Source organism: Lonchura striata, chromosome 5, assembly GCF_050655825.1.
Source record: "Lonchura striata isolate lonStrDom1 chromosome 5, ASM5065582v1, whole genome shotgun sequence".
Lineage (NCBI taxonomy): Eukaryota > Metazoa > Chordata > Aves > Passeriformes > Estrildidae > Lonchura > Lonchura striata.
The window spans coordinates 10564848-10586487 of NC_140707.1; the positions used below are offsets into that span (position 1 = coordinate 10564848).

Consider the following 21640-nt stretch of genomic DNA (forward strand, 5'->3'; position numbering starts at 1 on the left):
AATTAGCATGGTGCAAGACAAGCACTGTAATTCTCTGAGTTATCCCTATATTTTGGTCTATGCACTACCTTTCTCTCAGGGCTGATTAAAAATTTACAGAATAACCTTACAGTGACTGAATTTGGAAGAAATCCATAGCTAAAATTGGGAGAGGGTTTTTTAGGGATATTTTAAAGCAAAAACATCCATACAAAATTCTACTTAAAAAGATAAAAATTAATCCCACTAAGCATAAGCCACATTATTCATTAAATCTTGCTTCTTCAAAACACTTATGTTTTATATTCCAAGCTTCAAATATACTAAGCAAGCAGCCCTGAACTAGCAAAACCAGTCAAAAATGCATTCAAGGACACTCCAAGATTTCAAACTGGCTGTTAGTAAAATGCTTACTTTTTAATCTAAATTTCTAACTAAACAGGTAAATATATACATAAGCGTATATTTTTCTAGGGTAAAGGAAAGCACAGCTATTTTAAACACTTGGGGCCATGTCTTAATTGTGAAATTGGCTCTTAGCATTTGCATCAGTTTTGAACCTAAAAACAATTTCAAGGCAAAAAATTACTCACCCTTCTGAGACAACTTTTACAAAATCAGTCACAAACTCTTGTAGTATAGCAGACACAAAACAGGAATAAAAACCCAAATAAAAATGCCAAAAGATTAAATCCCATGGCACTCCATGAACACTTTAGACTCTGACCAAGTGCATTAAAAGTGCAACATTGAGTTAACCATGTAAATTCAGCTAAGCAGTTTTATAAAGAAAAGTATATTCTAATCATTATAATAGTATAATATATATGTGTATATTTAATTTTATTATATATAATAATAGAGTTAAATTATTCTGTCTTTTAATAGCAAAATAGTTTGACTAGACTAAACATGTTCCATTTTAACACAGGTCTGGGGACCACACCATGGGGGCTTTAACAGTACTACACCAAGAAAGTACCATCATGTAGCCTTTCTCTCTTTCTTTTTTTCTTTTTAATGGCAGCCATTCTTTTGTTTATGGCTTTTAAAGAGAGGATTATAGCATTTCACTTAGATCAAAATATGCATAAATCAAACATGTCATCAATACTAATATTTTAAAAATAATAATACACATATTTTGAGCAGGTCAAATTAATCAGATGAAGAAAAATACACTTTAGGTCATTCAATACACACAGGAGTTCAGAAACCCTAAGGGGAGAAATAGACAGAAATGTTTCCATACACACAACTGAAAAAGTAACCACAGAAAAATACAAGTGACAAATTAACTACAAGAATAAACAGCTGCCTTTACCAGCATGGAAGCAATTTCACCTTGGTACTACTACAAGATGATTCCGCTAATTTCAAAACCAAAACACCCCCACTCCTAATACTCAATATACTATTATTGTAGGGGTCTAGCTTCATAGATTAGCAATGTAAAAATGATGAAATAAAGTGGTTTTAATATAGCTCTTTGCCTGCATAGGTAATTCTGAAAAGCACAAGTAAACAGCCAAAATCACCACTTTTCTGGCAAATGGCAAATCAATTATGAAATGAGAAAGACTTGGGGACTTGGAAAACACTTTGATTCTTTCTTTTTATTTTGTATCAAAGACTGCTGTTAAAGGGAAGAATTATAATGAAGGACAATAATTTAATGGAGTTTTTCTCAACAGTCTGAGTATCAACTCAGCAACTTCTTATGTTGTTGCAGAAAAACCAAATTAATTCCCATACAACCCTGTTCCCTTTGTGCTGGGAAATTTGTAGCACACTCTATTATATTTTTAAACAAAACCCTGTTTGGTGAATCACTTAAAATACAGCATGAGTTTTAGCCACACTTATGCAGCATTTTCTGTGATTACCTACAGAGAGACAGAAATAAGACAAAGAAAGACCAAATTCAATGTAAACAAATTTACCCTTCTTATACGCAGTTCTTCTATTGCCTCCAATAAACTTGTTTTGAAGTCTAACAGTCGAATGGAAAGCAAAGTCTCTGATGGACTTGGAAGAGTAGAGTCAAATGCCTGTGTTTTAAAGTCTTCATCCATTCTTTGAGCTCCTTTCTGCAAAATAAAGACAGGTATTTCCTCTCCAGTTTATTTGTGAAAAAATACTCAAACTGCAAAACCTTCAAATATAGAGGCAGAATCTTTTTGCAAAGAGTAAAACTACTATTTATAGATACTATATCATTATCAATATTTTCATTTTAACGTAATGTGCACTACTGTCGAAAAAAAAGAAAACTGTTTTATCACAATATTTATTCACAATATTCCTTTGTTTCTCCTCTGTATTTCTTGGCTTGGTTTTAGTTTTAAGCAAAAACTTTGAAGAGCAGACAGAAGTAGTACAGTTTTTTCCAGAGTTACTGCCCTCCACTGACATGAAGTTGCTGCAACGTACACGTTGCCATGAAAATGTTGCTGCCTATCTTCAAGATGAAAACGATCACAAGACAGGCCCAATTTTAAAAGAGATCTTTGGTCTGAAATTAGGGACTTAAGGTAATGCTTGCAGTCTCTGCACCTGAATTTTATCAAGAAGTCTTTCTCATTCTCTTCCTAGAAGATCCTGTACCAAAACATACTCTGAGCCAGCTGCATCAACTGTTGTCAAGCAAGGAGTTACACAAACAGAAGCCACAGGTGTCTCTGCAAGGACAAAGCAGGTTTGTTAGAGACACCAGAAGTGACCACAACATTCAGCATTTTATTCACAAAAATGTAACAACTGTAGGTATTTCACTTGTTTTCCCCAGATTCTATTTTTTAATCCTTGAGACTGAATTTTCAGCAATGCACTAGAACACAGGATGCTGTCCCTGCCAGACACACCCTGTGTGTTTCTGCACTGAGAATTACAGAGGCAGGGGTAGAGCATAGGAGTTATGACTGACCTGGCCGCTGCCACAGAACCCTTAGGAAGGAATTCCTGCAGGAAGAGCAGAGACCTGGTCTGTATCATGGGGCCATAACAACTACAAATCAGGGCTTACCACTTTTTCTTCTGTTGTCTAAATAAAACCCTAACATAGATCACATTTAAGCTGCTTGGTCATGGATAATAGACTGACTCCTTGCTTGGCTGCCCCACCACAGAAGTTATTCTGTTAGTAAAACAACGGTTTTGCTAAAACCAAAATAATCAGGCTCATTTTTGTCTTTCATCTTAAAACATATGATTAATACTGAGCTGTTCAATATGAAGTATATAAATTCTTTTGTCAGCGTCAAAATATATATGTTTGAAGGACTTTTGAAGAGGCAGCAAATAAAGCCTGAATAAGAACCATGTACAAACATGTAGCACTTCAGGCAACACAACAAATCTGTTGTGTCAATGTGCCAACATGAATCAGGCATTGTGCAGGCAATCTGCAGACATTGTAGACTGAAGCTGTTTGGATTTTTTTTAATGTAATACATTAGGATAAAAAAACATTATTTCTATTTTAGCCAAAAAACTTTGAATAAAGTAAGTCCATCTGTCCCAAAAGCACATTAAAAAATTTTGTTTCTTTCATTCAGGTGTTCACAATTGTTTTCATACCAATACATGCTGTACCACTAGATGAAGAACTACCACAAATGTTCAATATAAAGTACTGGGACATGACCATAACAACAAATCTAATAAAAATGCCAATATTATGCACAATAAACTACGCACAGAGCCATTTGATTTCACTCTTCATCATGCTAAGGGTAAGATTTTTACAAGCATAATGTTAAAACATGACACATGGTTTAATGCTGTCAGCTGGTGTTCCAGGCTTGGAGTTGGTGGAATCCCACAGTGATGAATTTTTACAAGACTGTGCCGTTATCAAATGAAAAAGCTGGCAGCCTGTGTTAATAAGGAAAAAAATAAGGGATAAACTTGATTCAGAAAAAGGATTCCCCCTACAAGAAGAGGAGCACCTGAAGAAGTGTACTTCAGTTACGAAATTATTCCTATTCAGGCCAACCAGTAGAAGAGTGTACATTAACTGATACACATTGGGGCTTGTTATTTTCCTTCCTATCACAGAAGCAATCTGAGAATCCTTTTCCAAGGGGTTATTTTCAAACCAATGCTATACTCCAAGGAAGAGAAGCAAAGGGGCCTCAGGCATCCAGGGCTTTCTCTCAGCTCAGTGGTCTCAGCAGGAGCACTTGACAAACAAGACTCTCCCTGGGTAATGCGGCGAGTGCGGATAAACGCTCTGCGAGTGAAGCTCATTGAGTCCTCAGCCAGCCCTCCATGGTGACAGCGCTGTTTTCTCACGGGCAATTTGCACTCGGGCTGCTTTGCCAGGACTGCCACAAAACGCTTCACAGCCTGCTGCTGAAACCTGCGAGCTGCAGGGGGGTTACACACACTCCTCCTGCCCTCCTCGGAGCTCCCCTGCGGTCTCTTCCACCTCCGAGAGCTCAAAAAACTCAGCACCTGCCAGGGAGTTTACATTGTGCCTGACTAGAAACAAAAACATACAAAATACAATAATAAAGTTTAAAAATAATTTTAATTATCCTTCATATTAATGAAATACCTGCCTTTGATATCACACATTAATACAACAATCCAGAGCTACCATAAAGATACAGGATAAATAATAAATGCTCTTCACCACAGAAAATACAAAAAAAATATTGTGTCAAATCAAAGTTATTTCCAAATAATGAACCTTTACTTTAGCAACTGGTATTTGTCAGACTACCTACAAAATAATATTTAAAAAATCTAAAGCATACATGTGATAACATTTTGAAAGTGAAAGACTAAATTTCCTATTTTGAACCATTTACTACATTTGTTCTCCTGTTATTCGCTTTACATTTAACAAAATAAGGACAAAAATTACTTTTTTAAAAAGCACATAAAAAATCCATTTTAACACAATTTTAAGTGCCATATAGGGCTTTATATCTTTGAAAAGCACTTATTAAAAATTACATCTTAAATACCCTACACTAGAAAGTAAGCTAGCCTATAAGCCTGATAGGGGTCAGGGTAATAACACAGAATGAACAAATTACACTGTCATTCCACTTAAATTATTTAAGTTATTTAATTTGACCTGTAGATAGTCTCTTGTCTTCTCATCATGCCTGACTTTTAAGTGGGAGGTCTTCATTCATGATGATCCTTTAATGGAAGCAAAGCTTTCTCCATTTAACCCATGGTGTTATCAATCATGTACAGGGATAAATGAGGCTGTAAGATTTTGCCAGTATCACAAATGACACTGTGACCTGAGGCCAACATCTTTATTTGCTTCTCCAGTGATTCACTTCAGCAGATATTAACCAATTTTATAATCCATGAAAGGCAAAATTAAAGGACACCATCCATAAAACAGAATAATTCCTATCAGCAACAAAGTGATGTCTGTATTATCTTATAAATTATATGGCCATACAGTGTGGTAATGTAATGAAGTAAAGATGGTAATAATCAAATGCCTAGGGCAAATGCTAATATGCATTTAATCACACAGCATGAAGCCATTTGTCACTACAGTTGAATGCATGTGTACATAAAATACATGAGTCACGTCCTTATTGTTATAGTATAACAGCATCAATTTCACACTATCACTTTACCACAATAACAACTGCAGGCTTTGATATTAACTAAAACATTCAAACGCCAGAAGTGCAACCAAGAGCAATATCTTACAAAAACTGCTTGGAAATCTCTTCCCCCTGCTATTTAACTTAACACATTCCAATAGTGCATGTGTGCAGAATTTGATAGTATTTCTCTACAAAACCCCCTTCAGGTACATTTTTGCAACACTCTGAGTTTCATTTTAGAAACAGGGTAATTTATAGCATTTCAGTATAGGCTGGATCCATTTTTAAGATTGTTTCTACCTTAATAAACAATAATTGATTTTATTTGTTTGTTTACCAGTACTTACCTTACTTACACAAGGAGACAAAACATCTGCCCCAACATAACCCAAGGTGTTTGCAAATGCTGCCTCCAGAAAAATTACACTGAAGCATAAGTATTAAATTCTCTGCTTGGTGAAACTCAGGAATGAAAATACTAATGGATAAAATTTACCTGCTTAAGTCCAATAACTTCTTATTAAAAGGATGGCCATAAAAAGGTATCTATCCCCACCAGATGCAAGTACAGAAGTTACAAGAATCAGCAATATCACCTCTGTGCTTCAGCCTACTAAAACTGATATTTCAGCTGTAAGAAACATTTCCATGACTATTTGTGAAAAACAGTACAAAAGTTTATGCAACTGAAATGAATTCATCCAGGCACAGAGCATACCTAATACACCCACATACACAGTTGTGTCCAGTTAAGAGCCAGGATTTAAATCTAAATAGGTTGTGTTACTCTATGGTCAAGATGTTAATGATGCTCTGGAACCATCAAGTCAGGTTATGGGGTAATGAGCATAATCCAGATTTTTGTCACATTAAATTGAAGAGTATAAAACACTGTTTGCTTTTAAATGAAATTATTTTTTTAAATATTGATACAAAAATTGGCACAGTACCACTGAATTTTATACAAGACATACATATTATAAGTAAACAAATAACTCCTGTACACAGGATAAGGTTCCCCTTATGATTATTAAAGGATGAAATACATTTAGCAGCTCTGCCTGTTTGATAAAAAATAAAACAATAAGTCTTACATGTATTTTCACTCTTCAAGGAAATGTCTTTTTGATACTGTTCAAACACCTTGTTTTGGAGAGAACTAAAAGCAGATTTGTCTAGAATCCATTGCTATATCAAAAAAACAAAACCGAGATAAATCCTTAAGTTCTGCTATAATTTTCTGAAGTTATAGCTCAGATGTAAGTTTAGGAATTAGAAAACAGCCAGCTGTACCAAAGGGGCATAAAAGCCCAGACTCCATCATTCTGCCAGGAAGAGCTCACCAGAAGGAACTGGGAAAGCAAATCAGATGTTCATTATTTTCCAGATTCCACACATCATGTCTGTCTCACATAAGCCAGGTGGGATTTCTGAATGACAGGAAAACCTACTGACACCCAGTGTCATAAAATGTGGACTATAAAACAACTGGGTACATGGCCTCTGTAAAGACAACTACAGAAAAGACAACTAGAGTAAGCTACATTGCTTAAGAACCATTGCTAATAACCTGTATGTAAAGGTTTAGGCAGCCTAACATGTATTTTACTGCGTCTTAAATTTCTTGGATGCAATTTGATTTTAAAAAAATAATGATAATTTTTGAGGGCAGCTTTATCCCTATCACTATTGTTGCTTTTTTTTTTTTCCTACTTTAAATCCAGAGATTTTCTGTAGGTCGGGTTATTTATTTTTAAGTTTCTACAGGCTGAAAAATATTTAATGCAGTTATGTTTGACCTTGCCTGAAGTTTGATCCTTCAATTTAGGGATTGAGAGACAAATGTTATTTTTCATTTTCTCCTCCATTCCACATCTTTCTATAAGAATTATACCACCTTTGGTGGGAAAAGCAGCAATTTGTGTGCATCAGACACCACCCAAACCCAACAAGCTCACTGGGTTTGCCCAGAGTCCATCTGGACAGCTCCAGAAGTGCAGCTCCTTTGAGCTGTGAAAGAGCTCCCACGCCAGGAGCTGACTTTGGGATGCAGAGGGCTAAAAAGGGTGACATGAGGAGCACACCCCAGATCAGGGGTGTAACACACCCTCCTCAGTGAGCTCTGCTGGTTCAGCCTCTGGTCTGTTTCCTTTGAGGTAGTTTCTTTCCCAGCTCTTTCGGATTTTAGTTGAGAGTAGCTCCATTCCACATACAAATGAAAGCAAATGAGCTAAATCTTCCAAAAGAGTGCAGGTTCTCAGAAAGGCAGGGATACCTCAAGCAATTCCAGAAATCACATCTCTCTATACAACACAGGGCTATCTAACAAAAATTCTTCCTTCCTAAAAGGCAATTTACCATGCAACTTCTATTTTAAAGATACCCTTCTACAGTTTATTTAAAAAATCACTGTGTTTACTCATTGTCATCTGCAATTATGATGATCTACAAATCATTATAGAATCATACAAGACAAAAAAAAATTTCCTTTCCAGTCCTCAAAAACTTTAGAAGTTAACCACTTTTCAAAATATCCCCCAACTTTTCAGTTTTCAAAAATATACTGCCAATCTTACAAGACAATTTGTTCTAAAAGCTAAGACCAATACACTTGTGGTGTTCATTTACAAACAATTATGCTCTTCCTAAAAACAGAACATCAAGATGTGGACTCTTTAAAAAGATTCAAAACCAGAAAACATTAAAAATCTAATATTTTTATTTCTGTACTCAGATGATATTAAATCAAAAATCATTTGAAGGAGGAATTAGACAAACTTGTGTCTTTCGAAAGCAGAGGATTATACGATTTTTTTAAATTCTACAGTAAATCAGGTAGCATTGTTAATGCAGAGTTCTTATTTTAAAGGACTGCTTTATACTCATATTATTATAAATGTTGTTTAATACTAAAGTTCCATAGAGTCTTCTTTTATCCGTACATTATATAAACACACACAATGTAAGAACACTTGTCCCAAGTTGGGTAAAAGGTCTCTCTACCTCACTGTCGCATCAATAACAAACAAAAATCCAGTCAAAAGTCTCTTCTACTGAATTAGAGTGAACAGTAATTCTCTTCCTTGACTTTGCAACTTGGGGATTTTTAAATCTTTCCTGAGCACAAATTTGCATTATATGTTGCTTGTTTTCCTGTAAGTGGCAGTGTGCAGTTTGTGCTGGGACAGTACATCTTTGGAGACCAGATTGCTTCTTCAGGGCTTTTCTGGAGAGCATTCTCCAGCCTGTTATTGGTGCATTAATACAACTTTGCTGCACCTACTCTCAAAAAGTAGGTGTATTCACCTTTTCCATGTTCTTCCCTATATATTGAGTTTACATTTTTATTAACTTACCTTAACTGCACAGGACAGAATCACCCAGAGGGCTCATGACAGAAACTCTGAAACAGACAGGGTATAAAATACAAAGTAAAGAAAGCAAAGATGATGTTCTTTGCCACTCTAGCAGCTGAAGACTTAAAATAACAGAGGTATACTCCATATAAGAGATATCCTACAATTCAGCACATCTTATCCAAGGAGAAGATTTGTAAACATGCTCATGCTTCTTGTTTTCCAAAGATAAAGCAGCTCTAGTCACATCAAACTGCTATTATCTCTGGTACTAGCAGTTTCTGGCCTAAGATCAATGGCATTTGTTTAACTTTTAGATAAGTGTGAAGGTTTTAAGTGTGGAAGCTGTACACTTGTTCTGAAGTTACCTTTCTCAAAGCCTAGGAAAGTATTGTGTCCTTTTGGGCTGGGAGAGCAACACTGGCCCCGTAAGAGAGCAAGACAATTGTCCTTAAAAACCTGCCTTGGAATCTTTGCTGACGAAAGATTCTGAAACAATCTGCTGAAACAGATTGTTCCTGCAATCTGAAACAATCTGCTGGATGACATAATGCTTTTCAAAAATTAATTAATGGAATTGTGGGAAAAGCATTAAACAAAGAACTCTCAGATGCTAGAACCTTCAGATTTTCTTTGTCAAGAAGCAATGGGCCTTGGTTGGTTGTTTTGCTTTTCCTGATTTCCTAGAAGCTTTAAAGTGGATCTTTTTACCTTTTTTTCCCCTCCACATTTCCAGCTCTGTTTCAACAGCATGTGAATTAAAAAAAAAAAAAAAAAAAAAAAAAGGAAGCTGAGCAACACATTCCTGAGAAGAGCAAACTGATGACCCAGAAAGCATATGGGAAAGTCCCTCTGAGAGCCCTTTTTCATTCAACCTGCAATACTTCATGCTGCTGTGATAACAGGGGCTCCAAGAAATTACTGCACTGCTCCAAATCAGCTTCTGAGATCATAATGCAGTAAAGATTACTCCCATCAAATACAGAGCTATAGCAAATGCAATTGAAGGGTGAAGTTTTAAAGAACTTTGTCAGTTGCTCCAAAGTCTGTGTTAGCTGCCTGTTGAATTCTGGATGAAATTTAGAAGACTGGAGCTGCTTGCCCAAGTATTGCATTGCTTAGGATCTGCCTTTTTGCTCCCACTAGCAGAAGTTGCCTCCGGTAATTTTAATTCTTTTGATGAAAATACATAATCTTTCACAAGCTAGCCAGCATGTTCCAAAAACAGGTGATTAAGTTTTCATCTCCTATAATTTGGTTAGTAGAGCTAACACAGATATATATTATCAGGATCCTTACTTTCTTTAATCAAAAATAATTATATATTTTATTTGTCTTTTATAGGACATTACTATAGTAAGACCATACATAATAACTGAATTTTTTTTCAACCACAATTAAAATATTAGTAAGAAACTAGCCAAAGATATCTTATCTCATTTCAGCTCAAATTAAAAGAGGAAACCATAAACACCAGCACTCTGATTAAAACTGTAAAACTGTTTCTGCTTACAGCATGTTTGCCTGTGGGATTAAATTCTCCTCCCTAGCCTTTTCATCCTAATAATTTTCAGTACTTAGTCAGCATGGTCTTAGCCATTGGTATAGAGACACGAAGTGAGGAAGGGATTGACAGAAGTCAGGTTTTACCGGCACAGGAGCCGAAAAGCAGCTCGTGTCCGTTCCAAACACCATGCTGCCACCTAGTCGACATCCAACTGAACTGTGCTGTCCTGGATGCACTGCAGCTACGGCCAGGGAATAAAAATCCAACTGTTCTCCAAAAAAACAGCCCAAGACTAAGCTGCCTGAAGCACCGAGAGCTCCAGCTAAATTCCCTGTCCGGCAGCAGCGCCCTGCCGGAACAAAGAAGGCACAGCTGCAGCTCTCAGTGCTGCAACACTGCAAAAAGAGTGGATGTGCTCAGGGAGCACTCCAAGCTGCTGCCTGTTTGTAGTGATAGTGGTGGAATACCTCTAACAAGTGTAAACAAGGAAATAATTAGTACCACCAAGCAGGGGATCAGTTCAAAATAATATAATATGAACAAGTAACAGATTTGTGCTGTGCCAGCAAGTTCAAGCACTATTGATATTGAACCTCTTTCCAACAGTTTGGGGGTATCTACTTTATATCTGGAAAGAACTGATTTCACTGAAGGCTGGTTTGTTTCCTTTTTTATCCTCTCTCTTCCTTTAAATGTGTCTGACAAGTATAACTTTTTCCTCCACAAACCATTCCTCAACACAACTTATACCAACATTGCTATTGGTATTTATGTGGTATCCCTGTGATAAAGTTTCAAAAGGAATTATATCATTATCTCCATGGGGTATAATGTATTAAAATTGTTTCTTGGCTGCCTGAGCATTATTGATAATGTCAATATTAGTGACAAAAAAATCGACTCCCGTAATAGGAAAAATGGCCTAATTTTTTATGTCTGCATCTCACTTGCTAAAGTAAGAGTAAGGATGTGCCTGCAGCACCAGGTTTGGAACAGCTCCCACAGGAGGCCAAGAATGGCAACAGAAGGCAAGGAGCAGCCTTGCACCAGAACACATTTTATGTCTCCTCTCTGTGCCACAGAATCCCCAAAATCCCAGAACAGCAGAGAGCAGGCAGGAGTCCTCCTCCTTCTTTGGGTACCCAGCCTGATACATGATCAACAGGTACAGAAGGCAGGATGCATTAACTTTCTGTAAAAATGCATTAGAAGACCATAATTACATTACATTGTGATGAAAACTTGAATGCTAAAGGCAGAAGGAAAAAAAAAAAAACTTTGAAGAGGACACAAATATCATGAACACAGTACTTTCAGAGCTCTCTTTCATGTTAGCCTTCCCCATGAACATGAAATGCACTAATAGAAATCCTCAGTTGATGTGGATGTCTTACGTATTTGCTCTAATTCTTAAGTGAATGACAAATTAGAACTTCCCTAATTTTGCAGCTCCAATCACTCTACTGTTGTCTACACATTTAGCTTGGGGTTTTATTTTACATTAAACATATATTGCTCTAGCACGGACAGAGATGTCCCAGGTGTTCACGTATTTTCCTCACAGTACTGTGGCAGGATGAAACGGACCGTATACCCAGAGGCAAGCAGCCTGGCTAAATTCAAGCAGTATTTCCACACTCTGCATGGGGCATGGCAATAAATAATCCATACAAAAAGTAAGACACTAAGCCCTACATACTAAAACGTAGCAATGCCACTGCTCTCTTCAGGGGCAGGCCCAAACACTAAGAGTGCTGAGGCCGCCCAGGCCCAGCTGGAAAACTGCTTAAAAAAAAAAAAAAAAAAAAAAAAACTAAAAAAAAAAAAAAACCTAAAAAATTATAAAGAAGAGATAAAGTCGCACACACCTTGTTTTCCCCAGCCCCAGGGGAAATGTTCTCCAGCAGCAGCAGCAGCAGCACCGAGCCCCGGCCCGCGCTGCCCTCAGCCCCGCGGGGCGCGGCGGCGGCAGCTCAGCTCCGGGATCACCGAGCTCACCCCTACCGGGACAACCGGAGCAGGACGCTCACCCTGCCCCGACCAGGCGCAAATCTGCCTGGAAAGAGCCGGAATTCCCAACCCCTGCCGTCCCCGGGCCCGCACGCCCGGCGCCCCGAGGGAGCAGCAGCGGGACGGGCAGCGTGAGGGGCTTGGGCGGGGCAGGCTCGCAGGGCACCAAAGCACAGAAACGGGGCTAAAACACCCAGATCCGCCCTCTGCCGCGGCTGACACCGCCAAAGCCTTTAAAGTGCTCGGAAGCCAGAAGCCCACTTGTTTTTCATGACATTCCGGAGGCTTTTTTTCTCTTCTCACACCTGCCACTACACAGTTGTCAGCAGATGAGTATTCTGCTCCAAAACTGAGTTGTGAGCAGATGAGTATTCTGCTCCAAAACTGAGGTGTGAGCAGATGAGTATTCTGCTCCAAAACTGAGTTGTGAGCAGATGAATATTCTGCTCCAAAACTGAGTTGTGAGCAGACGAGCATTTTGCTCCAAGTTTGAGTTGTGAGCAGATGAGTATTCTGCTCCAAGTTTGTCTTATTTTTTTCCCAGACATTTGTTGGTTTGTTGTTTGGGTTTGTTTTGGAGTTCAGGCTTTCTGGCATAATGGATTAGATTTGTTTATTTGACTTTGTTTAAGCCGTGACAATATTGTTCAATTTTATGGCTGGTTCAAATGCACACAACAATAAGGAGAAGGTGATTTGAGTTTTGGGCTGAAAACAGCCCAACTTTGCTGGAATACAAGTGGCAAAGAAAATGCTTTGTAACAAAATCAACATTTCCAAAGCACTCAAGCTTTGGAAGAAATTTTTAATGGGTTACCGGAAAGAATATTATTAAAATGATAAGCAGAATGATTATGATGATGCTCAGAACTGTACTCTTACTCAGTCCAAATAATTTGCCATTAAAGTTTTGTTTTCTTGGCTGGGCAGCATCATCAACACAGAATACCAAAGGAATATTCTCAGAATGGTTTGTCAAACTCGGCTTTGAACATTCACAGAAAATGCTAAGAGAATTAAAACTGAAAATATTATATCCAGCAATTTTTTTTAAAATAGCACTATATAATGAAACACCACAGCAACTTAAAGTTTCATTGAGAACAATTTCAAAATTTTATACCGCTAGTTGTTACCATAATGTCAGCTTATGACTTTACCAGCTGAATAGTACTCAAACTATGTAATTGAGAATAACTTAACATTCATTATTATAATTAACATATTAATAAATCAACACTGAACAGCTGCATGGAAGAAGGCCTAGACATAGGGAGAAGAAAGGGGATACAAAGTCATACAAGTCAGGCAAGGCATAAGAGAAGAAGTATAATGTGACAATAAAAGCTATAATGAAAAGTTATGCAGGACCTTATTTATCAAGGATTTATGTTTAACATGAATGCAAGGTGAAGTTATCTAATAACTGTTTGTTAGGATTCATTAATTTTGCTTGATCAAACTTGAAAGAGGCAAAAGTAAGTGGGATAAAGAACATGAGAAATAAATAGGTTTCCAGCAAATATTTCATTTCCTGGACAACAGGAAATAGAGGCGACTTGCAAAAATACATATGCTGTTTTAAAGAAAACAAAACACAAATCCAAAGGCAATATAGGAGACCTTTTCACTTATTTTCCTCTCTAAAATTTAAATAAAAATGTACAAAAAGTTGATTTTTATTTAAGATGGTTTGTATTTCACTGGATTGCTGTCATCAACAACAGCATAAAAGGATCATTTCCCTAAGTTTTATGTTGCCAGTGTCTTTCAGTAAAATCTACAGCAAATAATTCTGCATATTTCATGTTGCATATAAATCACACTTCATGGAAAGATAATACAGTCACTGTGGAATGAGTTGCCTTTTTCCCCCCTGAAATCCTGAGGTTTACTTGGCAAAACCCAAAATAATAATTTGACACAATGATACCTGGAAACGTAACATTTTCCAAAGCACAGGTCAGAAAGCATTGCTCTGCAGAAGTCTTTAAATGGTCATCTGGATTGTGATGTTTGTGACTAAGCACAGCACTCCAGTCCTCAAAATACATTTGTCAGTGTAAGGAATTAACATGCTAAGCAAGCCTTCATTATCCCTCTAATGATTTTCAACGGGAATTCCAAGTGTTAATCACGCAAGTGTATACTTAAAAAGAAAAAAAAAAATCTCTTTCTTGAGGAAAAAACAAGTTAATTTTAAAATCTTTAGATGTCATCTCAAATCTGGATCCATCTTTATTGTAAATATCTGCTTTAGGTCATTTGCCCGTTTTTTAACCACAATGTATACTTGATAGTGAAACAGACCAACCAAATGCTATGTTTCAATAAATTTCTTCCTTGGCAAAATGCTATTGCTAAATTTAACCCAATTTCTATTAATTTATACTGAAAACCAACAGTATCATTGTTGAGATATTTCATACAACAGTAATGTAAGAATTATTTAGCAATTTTGGAGTCTATCAAATACTATTTTAGGAAGTAATATTTACAGTTATAACAGTTTATGTTGCATTGCTTGAGTTGGCTTATTTGCTTTAAAGTTTCTTATGTACAAACAGAACTCTGGAGTAATTTGGACATAGTCCACCAAAGAAAACATTAACTTTGTCTTTTCACTTTATTTTAAAATTAGAGAATGGAAGCACAAATTCTTACAGATAATACAATAGTATTTGTTTAGTTTAGTAACAACCACATACATGTCCAAACTTAATATATTAATATTTCTACATTCTTGAAGTTATGCTCCAAGATAAGTTTCCCATATAACTAAAAAAAAAAAAACCATACTGAGATGGTATTTAATGCTGAGCTTGCCTTCATGTGTTATACAAGTAATTTAGAGATGGTGGAGATGTCCAAGTGAAAATGGAAATAATCCTCCTATTTGGCTTGCATTTACAAAATTCTATTTTATTGTTCCATAAAAAATGGAATATTTTCCATTCATAGTAATTTCATAATAATTTTTCTCTGCCTCTTTAATATTATCAGACCAGGCATTGGAAAGAAAAATCCCATTACAGATGGACTAGAAGTAGTAGGCTGTTCTTCAGCCTTTCACCTTTTTTTGTGTCAAGCTCTCAGAATCACAACAATGGAGCATTTGTCCCAAAAATGTTTGCCACATTCTTCCAAATTATTAACTACATTTAGACTGTTGCCTCTTAATTCAGCATCAGTTTTTTTGTGATGGTTTTTGACTAAGTAAAACAAGTTAACAAGAAATACATCTATAGAAAAAAATATTGAAACACTTAGGAATTGAAATATTGTGAATGAGATCTACCAGAAATATTAAGAAAAGTATTCACTAGGATTAATGTTTGAAAATCATTAATATAGCTGCATACAAATATCAAAATGATAACAGAAATATCAGGAATACAGCCCTGAAAGACACTGCTCCTCTCCTGTTGGAAACAATGGCACTTATAGATATTAAAAAATAACTACTGAGACAATTTTGTTGCACGATAGGGAAGAAAAATAAAATAAAATATTCCCTTCGTGAAGAGAACAAATACTTATCTCTTCCTCCCATGTTAAATGGGTCCATAGGTCTTCTTACCCTGTTTTTGCTATTTTGCTCAAACCAAGGGGTGGGGAAAGGAATGCTTATTTACATTATCCCTACACATTAAAAACATGTTTATGGACTCCTATCTTTGATTTATAAATCAAATTTCAGTTTCTGTGGTCTCAGTTCTTCCCAAAAAGCTTCATGTGTTAGATCGCCTTACAGCAGCTGTGTTTTATGTGCTTCTTGCTCTGGACATCTCCCCATTTTCTGAATTATTCCACATTCACATCAACCAACCAAGCATAATAAAGCTCCATTGTTCTGCCTGTTGCAGAAGCATTCCTGATCAAGAAATCAATTAAATGTATACTTACCCTGTAGCTTTTTGCTATCAATGATGCTATTCACAAGCTGTGTACACAATGAGCTGCTTCAGTGAACACTACTCACCATCAGAAAAAGATTAACCCCCCCAAAATGTCTGCTACAAATGACAAGTTTCAAAACTTTTTTTTATGAGAACTGCCTCCTTAAAGGAACACTTACATCATCTCATGGTTTTCTTACCTTAAGGACATAAACTGCTCTCACACTCTCAGGAAGTGTCATTTAATAAATAAAGAAAGCTACTTATGTGGGTCAAAAATCTGTCTTAAGAACATAATTCTGAACATCCATTTCTCAACTACCCATGTCCAATACTGTAAAATATCATTTTGAACTGTTTTTCAATTATAAAACTCTGTTCACACATATGCCTAGAATTAACAAAATGGTATCAGATTTTTAATAAATTAAATAAATATAAGAAAATCCATTTCTTCTGTATTTAGTTCAAATAAAAAGGATGACTTTTTGATCTCATAAAACCCCACAAATGCTACAAAGGTGTATAAAGCCTGTCACAATACTTCCTTAATATTTTTCTGGAATTTTTAAAAAATGGGTGTGGGATTTTTAAAAGTATTTATTGTTATTATAAACAATAATATATTGTTTTATAGATTTTCAAATATATAAATTTATTTTATAAATAAAATTTCTTCTTTTTCTCTTAAAAGAAAACCAAAACTAGCAAACACCATCAAAGTCAACAGATTATATTCCTGGAAAAAGCAACAGATCTAAAATCAGAATGTAAGGAAATCTGAAAGACTTAAAAGGACTTAAGTCTTTTTTGCTTTTCATAATTGTGTTGCACAAAATAAGCTGGTGTAAGAGATTAGGGGGAGGGGAAGAATCAGAGACTCTTTGGCTGACTGGATGCGTTACATTAATTTCTTAATATGTGAAGGAGTGGATTACCCCTCTAACAGCAATGGGAAATTAGTTCCTTTATTTCTTCATTAAGACTGTGGGAGGGAAATTAATTTTCTACTCTGATTTTCAAAATTAATTGAATATATCTTTATTAAAGTGATAAATATATACACATACTTTTTGGTTGAAAGAATTCTCTAAATTAATCCTAAACAGATGTTTTCACAGCAGTTTGGTAGCATGTGGTCTCTTTTTTTTTATTTCACTTTGTGATGTTATAAAAAATTCTGAAAAAACAGTTCACACAGTGTAATAAAGATGTTTATAGGAAAAAAATCATCTGAAAAGAGTATTATAAAGAGTAATTTCAGTAGCATTAAATAGCATATTGTTTAATCTTCCTTGCTTCCTACTGTATTATTTTTGTTCCTATGTTCTTGCATGTTTCATTGTGCACTTCAGTGCTTATGCTTTCCAACATACAGGTATATGCATAAATTTTTTTTTTTGATTGCTTTTATAAGAAACCAGAGCTTTTAAAAGCATCACCACCTAGCTTGAAGTTCAGGCAAAGTGCCTTGAGGTGCCTTCTTGTGTGTGTTGGTTCTTGGAGGATTTTATGGAGCATCCAAAAGTTGCTCACTTCACTTCCTACACCTGCAGTTTTTATATCTGTTTGTACTGTAAATGTGTTTCCTGTGGTGTACTTACACCATAGCATCATGATTTTCCTTTACTAGATTTTTCAGTACTCTTTTGGGCAAAAATCAACCACCTCAAAGTGACTTTATGCCAGTAGTATTTTTATTTAGCCCTCCCTTGCATAATTGGTATAATCATTTTTGTAACATCTTTCTTATACAAATAAGTAAATCATAAGCATTTTTCTAGAGAACTTGGACAGTTCAGCATTGGGAAAAGAAAAACTACTAATGACAATAGTGATTCTACCACAGCAGAATCTAAGAGCTTATAAAGAAAAGTCAAATTTGCCAGGCCTTTAAAACCTTCATCATCCTTCATGTACTTGTGGCCTAGATGCTCAAAAAAGCAACAAAATTCATAACAGATTAATTACAGAACCCTAAAATTTAATTTTTCTTGTGTGCCTTAAATGCATTTAACAGAAAACAGAATTTCTCATCCCTTGTTCAATTACAATTAAAAGTCCATCCTATTCCATGGGGCCTCTGTCTCCCTACGCAAATAAGTAAACACGCCCAAAACTATCAACACTCAGCTAATTTACATTTCATTTTTTATTTTCAAACTCAAATGGTCAACTTTGCAACTTCTACCATCTTTTCCATGAATTACTGTATTATTCTTTTCTTAGAGAAAAATCTAAGAACTAAATCAGAAGACCTTCATTTCTGAAATTGAACTGCAGTCACACCCAGACTCGTGGTATGAAAAGGTTGGATACAGTAAATAATTTAAAAATGTGGGGAAATCCAGCTGATGTCCTCACTAGAAGTTAAAAGGAAGATCTTGTTTGTTTAGTAAAACAACCGATCTTGTAATTATGGACACAAAGAGTATAGGGATTAAATACGTAAGATTTATGTTGCACAAAAGCAAGACTGTCTCAGAAACATTCACACACCATGATTCAACACTCTTGTTTCATTCATTCCACTGGAATAGCTCAGTTCTTTCACAACTGCCAATCACAGACTTGCAAAATGCACCTGGGAAAAAGAGGTGAAACAAGTGATTCACTTGTTTATATAATTTTACTGCTTGATCACTGGCTTATTAAGAAAAAAATCTGAGCCCACAGAGCATCTGCATTAATATGTTAATCACAATTTACAAAGACTAAATAAAATGCATCTTTGTCCAGAGAAGAAATTTATTAATGCATAGAGATGAAACATGTTTCAACTCTAGCTCCTCTTTAAGGGAGCATGAAGAAGCAGAACAAAAGGAAGTCTGGATAAAAATCAAATAGCAGACAAGATCTCAAATACCTGAGGAAATGAGACAATAGTGAAATAATCAAGGAAAGCATCACCAAAACTCCCATTCCCTAGAGAAGAAAATGCATGAGCCACACCATAATTAAGATGGCCCTTGCTGTTGTGGAAGCCCCTTCCAATGTGAAAGATTGGAGCCTCTCCCAATTATTTATTGCTGTTTTAATTGCCTCATGCATTTATGGAGGAGGCTGTTGAAGGCCCTGCCGTCCTCCATGTCACACAAATTCCTTCTGTCACAGGTACAGCAAAACCCACCACATTAAGTCCCTTCTCCCAAGACATCTTTTTACATTTAAAAAAAAAAAAAAATTGCACCCCAAGATCCAGAAGCAAGGAAACTCCATAAGACTTTTCATATTCAACTCTTCAATCTCCAGATAAAAGAAAAAAAGGAAATAAAGGATTTTATAGAAAGCATCCTCAAACCACCTTGAGGCAGGGCTCAATAACATTCTCCAACACACAGCAATAGCTTTGTATGAATGTGACAACATGAAGTTCTGCTAAAGCATGAGTCAGTTAATTACTTTCTCACCTGCCCAGAGTAATACAGATTACATTCCCAAGAAGGGACTCTCACTAAGCATTAGAGTTTGGCATCCACTGTGAAAAATATTTTGCCTTTGATAGAAATGTCAAGAATTGTATATACACCTGAGATTCAGTCACTAAAATGAAACTAAATTCTAAAACTCACTAAATTCTGCTGGAAACAAGGAGGGATCCATAAAACAAAAAGAGACAGAATTTCTACCACTACTCCTTGCTGGAACACTCTCCATAGAGAGACTGCTGAACTGAATTTTCTGCATATTTTTTTTTTAGGCAGAGAGACTATTTAGGCAGCTTTTCATCACTGATATTATTAAGATAATAACATTTTTCAGAAGAATGTCTGTCTAATCTACAACTGTTTTTAGAACCAGCTTTTACAACACAGCAAAGAATGACTTCATCCTCAACAGAGTTGGCTTTGCCTCACACGTGTGGAATTCTCTCATTTGGACTAAAACCACCAGAACTTTTACTTGATTACTTCTTCAAAATCAGTAATATTTGCTTTACTCTTCATATGGGTGTAATGTCCTTGGTCATTTTCCAGAAACTGTAATCAATATAAATCAATATTTAAAAAACAGCACAATATGCAGGGGAAAAAAACACATGAAAACCAGTAAAAATGTGATCTATTATCTATTATAAAATGTGACCCTAAAAACCATTCTATCTGCTTAGATAAAAGCACCTCTCTCAGTTAAAGTTGTCTTCTATGCACCACTGCAAATAAGTTGAGTTTTCAAGATTATATGTCTAATGAAAACTTAAAAATCCTTTTTTCATTGTAAGTCTTCAAGCAACTCGCTCACAATCACAAACAAGTACCTTGTGGATCAACCAAATCCATACCAAATAGAAACTGCCTGTATCACAGCAACAAACACAAAGTTTACAAATAGATCTCCATGGCCACCACAGTAAGTGCCAAGCATAATGGAAACATCAAATCTTTTGCATTAATGCACGTCAGAAGCTGCACTGCTGCTGCAGCTGTGCAGGATTAAAACACAGCCAGAGCTGCCAGTCTGCTGCTACATCACTTCACCTACAAACAATCCATTTTGTCAGAAAATGAAACCTTTCCAAGACAGGTTTGATAAGAGATCCTCTGCAGGGACATTCCAAATTTTAAATGGAAGTGTTGCAAGAGAAAGCTGAGAGGACACCACACAGATCCCTCTCCTGGCGAGCCAGGAAAGGAAACTGGTTAAACCCAAGATCTCAACTCCACAGAGAAATAAGTTACTGAGGGAAACAAGGGAACACAACAGAAATAGCTAAGGAACTAAATAGAAATCTCAGAGCTCAGAAGCTTGAGATCGAGTGGAAACATCGGGGCTTGGATGCTAGAAGACATCCCAGAACCAGAGGATGGGGAGGCTGTGTATCTGAATTCAAGGCACATTTCAAATACTACTATAACGTCATTAAAAAAGTAACACTGAATCCAAGTAAAGATCTACTTGATAATAGATTTTTCAAAGATCATAATATAACTTATTATGTCTTTTATTAGACTAACCAATTTAACTGGAAAAACAGGCATTTCTGAAGGAAGTTGTAAAGGACACCAGGGAGTACCCAAAAAAGAAGTTTTCCAAATATGGTCTGATCTAGAAAAACCTTTCCCTCCTGCAGGTACTGTGTGGAATGGGGTACCAGATTTCTCCGAGATACTGATATGGTTCACTTGCTTGTTGACATGTTTATTACTGAGTATGATAGTCAAAAAGCCCTTAAATGTTAACTGTAGAAAATCAATAATTAAAATCTGTTGCATTCAATTACCTCTAGAAAAAAAAAAAAAAATTACTCCTAAATCAAGCTGCCTGGACAGAAATTTAGTTCACAAATATAAGAACTTAAAA

General features: G+C 36.0%; 1 protein-coding gene across 13 annotated transcripts in view; it reads right to left on the bottom strand.

The window, feature by feature from the left end:
- The window catches only part of CCDC73 (coiled-coil domain containing 73), a 72400-nt gene that overhangs the window by 47615 nt on the left and 3145 nt on the right, over window positions 1–21640 (bottom strand). For 4 of the 13 annotated variants that reach the window (XM_085579647.1, XM_085579643.1, XM_085579641.1 and 1 more), the window contains exons 1-2: window positions 2536–12263; window positions 1923–2069 (exon numbers count right to left, since the gene is read on the bottom strand). In XM_085579647.1, the coding sequence (XP_085435773.1) occupies window positions 1923–2054 (132 nt within the window). In that variant the 5' untranslated portion in view covers window positions 2055–2069; window positions 2536–12263. Of the gene's footprint in view, window positions 1–1922; window positions 2070–2535; window positions 12264–12298; window positions 20569–21640 lie in introns of those variants that run through there. The other 9 variants (XM_085579648.1, XM_085579646.1, XM_085579642.1 and 6 more) reach the window with 6 other exon arrangements.